At 32.0% G+C, this 12,244-nt stretch overlaps 2 protein-coding genes across 3 annotated transcripts; both read right to left on the reverse strand.

Moving 5' to 3' along the window:
- Positions 1 to 233: 233 nt before the first annotated feature.
- Positions 234 to 4,203, reverse strand: LOC110823600 (UDP-xylose transporter 3). Of its 2 annotated transcripts, none has more exons than XM_022054005.2 (9): positions 4,067 to 4,203; positions 3,826 to 3,879; positions 3,518 to 3,699; positions 2,588 to 2,772; positions 2,100 to 2,167; positions 1,509 to 1,641; positions 1,196 to 1,357; positions 781 to 1,053; positions 234 to 645 (listed from the first exon to the last, which is right to left on the reverse strand). In XM_022054005.2, exons 3-9 carry the CDS (start codon positions 3,636 to 3,638, stop codon positions 529 to 531), a joined length of 1,059 nt encoding a protein of 352 aa, XP_021909697.1. In that variant the 5' UTR covers positions 3,639 to 3,699; positions 3,826 to 3,879; positions 4,067 to 4,203; the 3' UTR covers positions 234 to 528. The 2 variants fall into 2 exon arrangements, with proteins under 2 accessions (XP_021909697.1, XP_021909696.1); XM_022054004.2 differs by having other exon boundaries at positions 3,967 to 4,108.
- Positions 4,204 to 8,889: 4,686 nt separating this feature from the next.
- LOC110823677 (expansin-A8) lies at positions 8,890 to 10,164 on the reverse strand. The gene is made up of 3 exons (XM_022054114.2): positions 9,988 to 10,164; positions 9,592 to 9,904; positions 8,890 to 9,504 (listed from the first exon to the last, which is right to left on the reverse strand). Exons 1-3 carry the CDS (start codon positions 10,124 to 10,126, stop codon positions 9,201 to 9,203), a joined length of 756 nt encoding a protein of 251 aa, XP_021909806.2. The 5' UTR covers positions 10,127 to 10,164; the 3' UTR covers positions 8,890 to 9,200.
- Positions 10,165 to 12,244: the final 2,080 nt, after the last annotated feature.

A 12,244-nucleotide genomic window follows, 5' to 3' on the forward strand; every position in this document is an offset into this window, starting at 1 on the left:
CAGGCAGTAAGCAAAAGGCAAGGAGTTACAAGGAATAAAAATCATATAGAGAAATTTTTTTTTAAAAAAAAAAAACCAAGAATATGTGAATCACCACTTTCAAACTGTTGTTAACTAGGCAAGTTAACTTGAGGAGGCAGTTGTTCAAAGACAGGTCTCAACAACAGGCTCATGCCTTGCAACATTTTCCAGTATCAGAAATGGCTCTAATCAGAAATGATTACTACCAAAAATTTCTAGTATCAAGAACAGTATACATTCAACAAATCAATTTCCGCTATTCATCCCTGTCGCCGTACCTGATTCATACAAAATATAACCAAAACTGCTATATATGATAAGCTGTTCTTTTTCCCTTCAAACTCTGGGAAACTGCTATAATAGAAGCTGTAATCTCAGAATACCCATACAATACACGGGGACCCTTGTCAGCAACATCTTCATTGCTGGAAACAGTTTTAATAACTAATTTGATCAGGGGTGAAATATGGGGTAACGAACAAATTGATAAGAGATTTAACAAAATCTTCACGCATGCAGATCCTTGTTTGAATTCCATACAGGAGCTTTCGGAACTACACCATCTGCTAACATCCCACTTCCAGGTTCCACACTAATTAGGGGATCGGCTTCACTTTCCTTGACCTAAATCCATTAGAGTGGAGCATCAGCAGAATAAATTTATTTTCCACGTGTAAATAAAATGCAGTAATATCAGAGTTAAAAGAGTAAGGATATATCGAATATGACTAACCTAATTAAAAACCATGCTCTACCTACCTGGGGTAATTGAGCTGATGCTTCATTAGCCTTCTGCTGAGTCTCCTTTGTGCAATAATATGAATAAAGTACCATACCAATCACAGCAATGAGGATACCAAGAATGTTGCGCCAGCTGAATGGATCACGAAGGAGAACATAACCGAAGGCCAAAACCAGGCATGTTTTTAAATGTCCTAGGACTTGATAAGTGACTGGAGAAGTTTTCCCGATCACCAGAAACGTACTGAAGTTTACAGACACAGATATCAAGCAGGAAAGAACGATGAAGAACTGCATACAAGAGAACACAAATAAAAATATTGCTAGAAAATGCAACAAATCTAAATAAGACGGAAAAGAGAAAAGGGGCAGGGAAGGCAGAGGGTTTAGCAAGGGAATCAATATCTACTTCAGGAGGCAATTGAATTCTCACCAGTACTTGAGGGGTGTATTTGAAGGCAAAGACATTTTGGTTTGTCAAAAGCCCATCTAGAAATGGACCCGTGATGAATAATGTGATTGCCTGATAGGGACAAGACTGGTACAAAAGTTGGGTCGAGGAAACCTTGAATTTCTTCTGAATTGTATTGGTCATCTGAGAGACTTTTGGTTAAGACAGTAAACAAGCTGAAATTTAACTCACCAGGGAAGGAAAAAATTGCCCCACAACGACTTGCTGAACAAGAAACACATAAAAAGGCATACAAGGTACAAAAAAGTAGAAAGGTGACTTAGATTGAGGATACAATCTGTGCAACACATGTCGTAATAACTGCAAGGAGAGACAGTACAGAACCAAGGACGTTGAGTTGAAGATCAGTCACTGTTGCAATTCCAACACCCACGAGAAGGATTGCTAGTGAAAATTGGATTTTACGACTGCAATTGCATTAGGAAGAGTTAGTACGTGGATGTAAAGATGAAAGTTTACAAGAAAAGTTGAAAACTGAATATTTGTATAAGTGAATGACTACAAGAAAAAAAATATATATTATATATGATGCATATTCCTTGCAGTAACTGTAATAAAGGACCAAGGCCCAACAGCATGGAAGCCATGCTTGATATGAGAATCAAAAGTCTAAGCGATTGCAAGTAAGATAAGCAAAATTTTCCTCTGGCTTATGCGTGTCTGGAGTGTAGCAGAAGCTCAGAAGCTAAGAAAGCATAATTAAAATTACATACAACCATTAGCAAGCATGCTCTCCTATATATGCTGATAACCCAGACAACATAGGTCATTTGTAAATTACTAATGTAGAAGATGATTCACGGATGAATGGAGAGACTTTGACAAATCTTTAGCATGCCAAGCATTGGGCACAATTAGGACTGACCTGAATTTCTTCCTGAAGAACAGAGTCTCCAAAAGAACAGTGCAGGGAATTATTGCCAGTTTTGTCATCTAAAAAGAAGAAAACACAAAATTTTCATAAACTAATCACAACAACACATTCAGGGTACCAAAAATCTATCTAGAAGAATCACAATGTGAACAGGATATATTCAAAAGACTGAATAAAAGCATGTAAATTTGGATATCGGGAGTGACTATGATTTTTTGACACAAAAGATGGTTGACCTTCCCAATAGCCATATAAGATCACATGACCTTGGAAAAGATTTTACACGCACAATCTTTTTCAGTTTCATTTGGAATATGTGACAGTCCTCCACAACGGGAAGCACTAAAAATACGTTCATATCTTCACCTTAATAATTTAATGAAAATCATAAGCATTTTTGCTATACACTATGTCAATAATGCAGTCATGGTAAACAAATAAACATGTAAACGAATCAAAGCCTAAATAATAGAAATTACCTGGTAGAAACCAACAGAATTGAAGCCCAAGCTAAGGTTCAAAAGTCCAATAGATATTCCATTTAGTATGCCAAATCCCATTACAGCTCGTGCATCAAAAGGCTTGTGTTCAAACAATTTCATCCATAAAGCAAGATGAAGGGAACAAAATGTTACTAAGAGATGCCAGCTCGTCAAAGTTGTAGCTGCATACTCCAGGGTAATAGATTAGCATAAATGGTCATGAAATGACGAAAATGAAAATGTCATGGTGATGATTTGACAATAATTCCAAAAATACATGTTAATAAAATTAATATTGCCGTCAAAAGCATACAAGTAATTGTACTATACAGGACTAACAGTTGAGATTATGTTTACCGACGGAGACATGCCGAATTATGATAACATATTACCAAAACCAAATGAGAGCAAAATAGTAGGCAGCCTATTCAAGAAGGAGCTTCTTAAATGTCTAAAAAATTTACAAGTGTAGCAGTAACTCTGCTTTGCAAGGTTTTCATTCCTATATTGTTTTTTTATAGAAATATAGTCATTCGAAATTGATGAGTGAAATCCATTAAAAGAAAAGGATAGTGATGTAAATAAAGTGCACAGTTAGACAACTCCATGAATGACTTAAATACGAAACCTTTGTGAAATCATAAATCCTAAAATCTCCACAAAAATTATCTGGTCAAAAACAAGAAACAAATCATCCTAAATTGTGAAATCTTTACACATTCATTAACACTCTCAAACACATAAATAACTCGGAACTAGTGGATGTATAAAATAAAAGCCCCAATAGAGATGTCCAGACAATCAGCGCCACAACAAGTTAGCAAAGCACCGAATCAATTCCATGACAAGAATCTATACCGCATCAAATGATATATAAATAACAAAGCGCCAAATTTCTTATTATCGAACGAATACTGTTTCACTCACCGAAAGTAAAACCAAGTGTACTGATAAGCGCCTTGTTGCAAATCACGATGGACACCGATGACACCACCGATAAACTCAAAGCACCTACAGTCCCAAGCTGAAACTTCTGGACCTCGCTCATCTTTTCTCACCTCTCTCTCTCTATCTCTCTCTTTTTTATTCTTTGATCAGGAATTCAGGATCTGCAAAGTAATTCAATAATCACCAAAACCGCACCTCCATCTACAAACATGTGCAAACACGGAACCAGATACGCTAATTTGTATATACCTACAGTGAATTCATATTTTGAATACGAAAATACAAACCTCATTCGTTCACAATTCACCAAATATGAGCATGTCAAAGGTGGAGAACCGCAACTACAACAAGGACGAGACAGAATAGAAAACACGGAAATGAGATTCATAAACGCAAATTCCGGTTAACGAAAAAAGAAGAAAGAGAACCTGTAAACCCTAGATCTGTCACACTGCAAATCAAGATCAACGGATAGAATTGATATTCCAGGTAATGAAAATGTAAATAGAGAGACGACGGAGAGAGGACCTTTTGGAGAATAAACAGACATAAAATGAAGGAAGAGGCCTTCGTTCTTTATAATAAGAAGTTTGTATTTTTAGTATTTAATGGTCAGCGCAGCATAGAGAGATGCAGGGGAAAATGAAAATGAAAATGAAAATGAAAATGAAAATGAAAATGAAAACAATGAAAACTGAAATTTAATTACTATTAATATTTAGAAAAATAAATAAATTTGATTATTATCTTTAAAATGTTGTGAGAGGAAAACAAAATTGAAAGTGACAGGAGACAGCCGATGGATTTTGAAATTTTGACTCGACTGTCTACCAATAGGACAAAAGTGTAAATACGTAATAAATCAGGGGCAATTTGTGAATAATAAGTTTTTATTTTTAAAAAAAAAAATGTTTATTTAATTTAACTTGGTCGGTTTTATAAACAATGACCAAATTAAACGTAGCGCTTAAGTGATGTCTTACCAAAATTAGGCTAGATCTACCACTGCCAAATCTGGCAGGCACATTGTAAATTTTTTTAATTTTTAACCCAAATCGTTGACTTTTTTAAATGTTTTGATAAAAAAATTAAGATTTCTTTTTAAAATCTAATTTTCTATATAAAATGTTATAACACACACATATATATATATATATGAATTTTAAGTCGTTAGACTTTGTAATATATACAAAATAAAGTTTGTAACGTAGTTTGTTATTTTATTATGGTCCAATGATTGACATGGTAGAGGAGCATATTTTATAATTATATTAATATGATAATAATACAAAACGTTGGTTTATGTTTGAACATAATAAGTGGAATATTTTGTAGTATTGTGTGTGTGTGTGTGTGTGTGTATATATATAAAAAACAATATATAGTTAGATAAATGTAATATTTAAATTATTAGAGAAAATGTTGACTTATATTTATGGTAGCATAGATTCCACCATTGCTATTGGGTGTCACGATGTTATTAATTTTTCATTAATTTTTTTGCAAAATGAGTAAATAAATAAATATTTCCTCAACAATAATATATAACACAGACGTGTGTGTATTTATGAAGTAAGTATATAAAAGTAAGTATTTATGAATAAGGAAATATGTTTATCAAATCTACAAGAGATAATAATTACTAGAAAATCATGTATGACTATTTACACACAAATAAATCATGTATGGACCTACCCTACATATTAATACTAATAATTAATTTTAGTACATTGGACTAAAAAATTTGGTTTTAATATTTCTATATTAAAAATGACACAAATAGTGGTTGTTAAAAAATTTAAATATTTTTGCAAAATTTATTTTAATTAAAAAATACAATATCTTATTAAAAATTACAAATATTTACTTTAGTTATTTAACTTATAAGATGATTGTCAATTATGAGCCCTTAAATGTAACTAGTAGCAAATGAATGAATATATATACATATATAACTAAATATTTTCATAAATTTTATTTATATTATATAAAATTTATTAATTAACTTTAAATTGGAATTAATTTAAATATATTCAAAATTATTTTAGTTAACTATAAATAATATTTTTATATCAAAATTTTTATTCGATTTTATTTTTTAGATACATTTAATATAAAAATAAAAAATTATTAAATATATTTTGTAAAAATATATTGACGTTGACAGTATATAATTAGCAGAAATAATGAGAGTACGTGTTGATGCTGTTGTTTTAATAAAAATATGATTAGTTAAAATTATATTATTGTTTCGTATGCCTCAAGTTAAAATCATTAAATTTTATTAAAAGATATTAAAATTAATGACCAAATTATAATAGAGAATTATATTAAAAAATTGTAAACACTACAAATAATTTAAGAGTTAAAATAATAATTTGCTTAATATTTATACATATTAATATAAAATTAAACATCATAATTGGATAACACAAGAATTGATGAGGAAATTATATTATGCATTTCATCATATATATATATATATGTTTTTTTTTTCTGTTGAATTTTAAATTTTTATTTAATTTAATTAAATTAAAGTTAGTTTATGATGTCATATTTTTTTTAATAGAGTTTTGTTTCTATCCCATTGTTTAACATAGCAAATGTAATCAAAATTATTTACATTTTTAATAAAATCTGTACTAAAGTCGTTCATAATATGTACTTTGAGATATTTTAATTAATAATATAGTTATGGAATTATTAATTATAGAATTATTAATAAAATAACATTAAATATGAAGCTTGAGCTTGACATTTGCTTTATGTGAGTTGGAAGTTGTATGCATATTTTTCTCCAAGATTTCTTGAGATGTAATTACTTTCGGGATTCTCACCTCCCACATGCGCATTTTTATACCTCCTTTCACATTTCATGCTGTATTATCGACTAAATTATTGAATAATCAATCCGATTATATTATTATTTAAATATAACACAATATATAACAAAATATATTTAACATAAAATTTAAATTTAACTACATAACATAAAATAAATTATAATTAACTATTAGATCGGTGCTTATTATTATTATAAATTTTAGTATATAGTTTTACAAAATATCTGAATTTAAAAGTAAGTTTGATGGAATAGATTGACGGGTCAAAATGAACCTTAAACATAGATTAAGATAAAATATAATAGAGTGAATTATTTAATAAATTTAAGCTATACATTTGATAAATAAACTCTTGTTCAACAAAACCCCACAAATGCATTGAGTTTATTGTGTAATTTAATTTTATTTTAGTTCATTAAATTCAATTGGGTCGATAAACCAAACTATAGTATAAGATATATTTCTCTATTAAAATGTGAATGAGAAATTTTGCCTACGGAATAAGGTATATCTAAATGGGCCAAATACATACACATTGTGATAATAGACATATTAAATCCATATACGGGCCTAAATGGACCAGATTTGTTGGGTCTCCGTCAAAAATCATAAATGGAATAGGCTCATGGCTCTACATATTTTCGTATGGGTCACTTTGGTCAAATATATATATATATATATATCCAATGTGTTTCACCACACAAATCCAAATTGAAATTTTACTACTTTTGGACAAACAAAATGGTGAAAATACCTTAAACATATGTATTTACTGATTCTTAAAAAATATTGTCAAATTATACACTATAACTATATGATTATTGATACAATAATTTTGTAATAAAAAGTTTAGAAAATATAATTCAATTCCAACTTACATTATAGACAAAAGTAATGAATATAAATAATTAAGTTAAAGGAATACTTGTTAATGCACATTAAGTTGATGGGTATGATCAAAATGAAATTCATTATAAATAAATTAAAAATAAAGATTAAATACGGATATTAAAATAAATTCATTATCGCGATTAAAGTTAAAAATAATTTATCCACGCTGAACTTAAATATTAAAAAAAAAATCATTTAAAAAAAACAAAATATTGGTTTGATGTATAATGTATCTATTTCAACATTAAACATGTAATTAGTTACACCTAATATTTCAATATTGAACATGTATTAGTATGGTAGGTTGAATCGAAAGTTACACATAGTATGAATGATTTAAAAACACCCTAAATGGTAAACAAAATTTGTGAGGCAATGGAGCACATGTATCCCATGAAAGCATCGAATGTTACCTAATGATTATGTGTTTTAGAAGATGTATAGTTTTAGAAGGAAACGCGTCAAATATGTTCACTACAAGGCTCTTTGAATGTATGTGAGGGGATGAATTTGGTATCGTTACCTTGAATGTCAAAAGCATTTGCGTTTGTTTTGAATTTTTTACTCTCAATTAGTTGTTTGGATTAGTAATTGCATCAAATCTCCAAAAAAATTTCAACTGTTTCGATTTTTTTATTTTTGAAATGGAATATTTACGGAATTTTTATAAATAAAATCAAATCTTATTCCATGGTATTTACATAAAAATTTTCTTTTTTATTTTGAAGCAATTCTACGAGTAGGTTTAGTTGATTGGTATTTTATGTTTTATTTTTTATTTTTTTTTTCATTTGTTTCGAGAAATAGATTGATCAATTTAAATTTTTTCTTTTTCTATTGATTCTTTTCCGATCGAGATGTATGGATCCATGGATCTATGTGTCTATATAGATTATGTTCATAGATTAACGAAAATGTGCAAACACTCTATTTGCTTCTGCCATTCTATGAGTTTTTTTCTTTTTGTGTATGATATCGTTATTTCTTTTAACAACATCTACTAACTCAGAATTTAATTTGAAAGTCATATTTTGACCCCGAATGTTTTCGGAATGCCCCTAATAACTAACGAAGGACAAGTATTTTTCCTTATGGTAGTTACAATAAGGTGACAAATGCACTTATTAAAGAGACGAAAATTTAACCTAATAATTATATATTGAGGCAAGACGATTATAATTTTTGAGTTTTTATTATGTAATTGTAATTTTAGTTGAAAAAAAACATGTAATTGTAAATCTAGCTTCATCCTTTATATTTAAAGATTATGTTCTTAATTTTTTTAGATTTACACTATTTAAAATTTAATTTTTTCTCTAATTATTTTTGAGTAAATTTATATATTTATTAATAATGTGATACACATACACCAATGACAACACAATAAAAATGATTTTCGACATAAAAGAAAAACACAGATCAACTCGAACTCACAATCTCTTATAAAAAAAAAAGTACAAACCATTGAATTAAATACTAGTTGGAACTATTAAATTTCTTTTATTATAGTTCTTCTGTTCTTTCTTTGTTCTTCACCTTTACCGCATGCACGACTAAATGAAGAACCATATGTGAAAATTGAAGAAGAAGACAAGCAAGAAGATTAAACAAGGATGATGAACAGCTAAAGACAATAATCTTTGAAGGGTACAAATGGGAACCAGAAGTTACCCTGTAATTGCAGTAAATCTATAGAATACTAAAACTAATAATTTCTTGTGGTAATTACTATTACCTCGAAGAGAAAATTAAAAAGAAAAAGAAAAACTCTTACACTGTGAAAGGGTCTGGAGCGGGTGCTGTAATTTTAGCTACCTCTGCTTTCTCCACAAACCCCTCACCACACAATCATCAATTATCAGATACAAAATATATAATCTCTGTCTCTCATTTTTTTTGCTAGTTAAATTTAATGGTTGAATGGGTTATTAAAATTGACCGCCTCCAAAAGTCTGCCCAAACTGCCAATTACCAGGCACCACGTCGTAGCTTGTGAGAGTTCTACCGTCACTGGCTGTGACTTGAAACGACAAGCTCTGGCCATTAAGGTAAGAGTTGCTCTGCCAATTCTGGCCCCAGTTCCTCGACATGGGTTGCCACCCTGTTTTCGACCCTTTGATCGACACTGCATGAACATCTCCTGCTCCGCCGACGTTGGTGATCAGCACCAGGTTGAAGTAAGAGTGTCCATTAATGGTGAATCTTATCCCTCCTTTCTTCATACAAGGCACCCTGCAAAAAAAAAAAAAAAATCACACACCCAATTCACCCACCAAACCAAAAACAGAGTCTCTGTAAAAGAGAGAATTGTTACTTTACCTTCTAAAAGCGACAGGGACGATCCCAGCTCTGTACTGTGCAATCTGCAAGAAAGCAGGCTCGGCCAAGTCAAAGTGCTGGAGAGGAGGATTGCACCACCCGCCATTGTCGTTAGACAGAGCAAAGTTTGGCGGACAGAAGTTGGTAGCAGTGACAGTGATGGTCCCGGGAAGACACCATCTTGGGTCATCGTTGCATCGCATTTCGTAGCAAGAACCACAGCTCAAGCCATTGTTGAAAAGGGCAGTGCTCAGTGCTGCGGTGTTGGTTCCGTACCCTTGGCTGTATAAATTCCCATACCCACATGCTCCTCCTGCAAGTTTAATTAGTTACATATATATTGAGATGAAGGAATGAAGAAGAAGTGATGAAGTTTGAGAGTGTAAAGATATTTACCCATTGTCCCAGACGCATCACCGCCGCCATAGAAAGTAGCATGAGCATTTTCCCAGCCTCCATAATCTGCTGCTATTTCGTGCACGAAGAAAAAAACGAAGAAGAGAAAAGAGGAGAAGAATTTCTGAGGAGCTGCCATGTTGGTATTTGTTTCGTGGTCAGAGTGAATAAGAGTGAGTGGGTATTTATAAGCAGGAAAAGATTGATTAGGGTTGCAGGAAGCAGAGTCAGAGACAGCCGGCCTGAGCCAAGAAGGGGATTTAGAAAATCAAGAGCGCACATGCAAGTGTTTGCCTTACCAACCGCTGAGCTGAGCTGAGCTGAGCCCCACCCCTGTGGCCGTGGGTCATAGCTCCTCACATGCCTTTCTCAATCTTTCTCTATAATTGTTTTATCTTATTTTTATTATATATGAACATGGTTTAAATTTTGTCTGTTATTTCTATTCTTTCAATTTATACATGTTTTTATTTTATGCGAACGTAGTTCAAAATTTTGTCTGTTATTTCTCTTCTTTCAATTCATACATTTTTATGCAATAATTTATTTTATGAAAGAGAAACGAGAGAGGTACAAATTGTATTTATATCTATCATCACAATCACATGAGGTATGTCATGTTTACATAATTTATTTACTCCTTAAAATATGTCAAGTAATTTGTTTTTTCATTAATAAAAATTCTATTTTACCGGCCACCAATAATGCTAATATATTAAAATATACTTTTTCCTTCATTCTTAATTCTAAAATATTTCTTCTTATTTCTATTGTTGTGTAATACTCGACAATCAATTTGGGATAATCTTTTTTATTTATAAAATTATATATTTATATAATTTTATTTTATTTCAATTTAATTTTAGTGAATTTTTGAGAAAAAATAGATTATGGATAAAATTGAAAATAAATTTTAGAAAAAATGAGTGAAGAATCCAGTGGGTGTTTTTGAGAGAAAAATTGAAAATATGGGGTTAAATCGTAAAAAAAAAAGTTTGGCCAAGCGGGACGACCCAGTCAGCAACTCGAACGAACCAGAGCACACCATGTGGCAGACATACTAGCATTGGCACCACGCGGGAAGCCACGTGAGCGATCCGTGTGCCAGGCAATCCGACAGTCCAGTCCTCATCCTGCGCGCATGAACGGCTCAGATGCATTCTCTTTTTAGACACAATCGGACGGACATGATGGATCGCGATGGACGGTCCGATTCGTCTACGCCATCAACTTAAATGGAAAAATCATCGAACGGTCCTCCTCACTCCACGTTGGCATAAACGGACGGCCCGGATCGAAGAGAATATGAGTATTTAAACTCCTCTTCGCAGAAGAACCTAACCCTAGCTGCCCAGCCCTCGTCGGAGAAGAAGAATCAAACGCTGGAGAAAGAAGCCGACCCTCGGCTGTCGCCACATTGAAGCCACCGTCGACTGCCAAAAAATATAAAATTTTTTCCTCCCTGCTCGGAATTTAATTTCGAGTCTTCCTGTGGCTATATCAGAGCAAAATGGATGGTGGGTAAGCTAAAAACTGCAGGTAAAATCCGATGGAGCTGCCGCAGCCAAAATCCTAAACCTTCTTTGATGACCCCCTTCTCGTTTTTTGTTTCGCATTATTCTTTGACCATCGTATTTATCGTCTCTTTCTGGTATATGTTAGCCGAAAAATAATCCTAACCATGAAGGAGAACCAACAGAGCCGCTGCATTCGGAGACCTCATCGCTGGTAGGTTTCAGTTTTTTGATTTTTTTAGCAAACCGAGGTTTTCTAACGTGTTTTTTCGTAGGGATATATATAAAGCCAACCAAAACTGACCAAAATTGGCCAAACCGAGGCAAATTGCTGCCGTGGGCGGTGGAGTCGACGCCGTGCCGAATCTCTAAAATTGGTCGAAAAAAGTTTTCAACATCGATTTTAAATTTTTTGGGGTATTTTTGGATACATGACGAGTATTTTAATTTTCGCAGAAAAAATTCAGAAAACTTGGGTTCCGTTAGGAAGTGTAGTAGATAGTACGACATTTCAAAATACCGAATCGAGTAACAATCTCTCACCTTATTACTTGTTATGATAATTTGAGGCTTAATAATCAAATATCCTATGTTTTGTGGAAAAAAATAGAAAATTCCTAAAAATAATTACAGATCACTAGTGTAGCTGAAAACTGGTTAATTTACGATGATCTTATATCGTATGTGTTGCCTATTTATTTTCCTATACCGCCTACATTGCTTATTAATCCATCATGTGATTA

Source organism: Carica papaya, chromosome 2 (assembly GCF_054855325.1).
Source record: "Carica papaya isolate Zhongbai chromosome 2, ASM5485532v1, whole genome shotgun sequence".
Lineage (NCBI taxonomy): Eukaryota > Viridiplantae > Streptophyta > Magnoliopsida > Brassicales > Caricaceae > Carica > Carica papaya.

Bases quoted from the DNA above. Each gene is read 5' to 3' on its own strand.
- LOC110823600 (XM_022054005.2), bottom strand. From the start codon at position 3,638: ATGAGCGAGGTCCAGAAGTTTCAGCTTGGGACTGTAGGTGCTTTGAGT. The intron at 2,168-2,587 runs GTAATTTCTATT...TCTTCTTTTTAG, and splicing joins ATTCTGTTGGTTTCTACCAG to ATGACAAAACTGGCAATAAT. The intron at 646-780 runs GTAGGTAGAGCA...TAATGGATTTAG, and splicing joins CATCAGCTCAATTACCCCAG to GTCAAGGAAAGTGAAGCCGA.
- LOC110823677 (XM_022054114.2), bottom strand. From the start codon at position 10,126: ATGGCAGCTCCTCAGAAATTCTTCTCCTCTTTTCTCTTCTTCGTTTTT. The intron at 9,905-9,987 runs GTAAATATCTTT...TTAAACTTGCAG, and splicing joins TGATGCGTCTGGGACAATGG to GAGGAGCATGTGGGTATGGG. The intron at 9,505-9,591 runs GTAAAGTAACAA...TTTTTTTTGCAG, and splicing joins GTCCCTGTCGCTTTTAGAAG to GGTGCCTTGTATGAAGAAAG.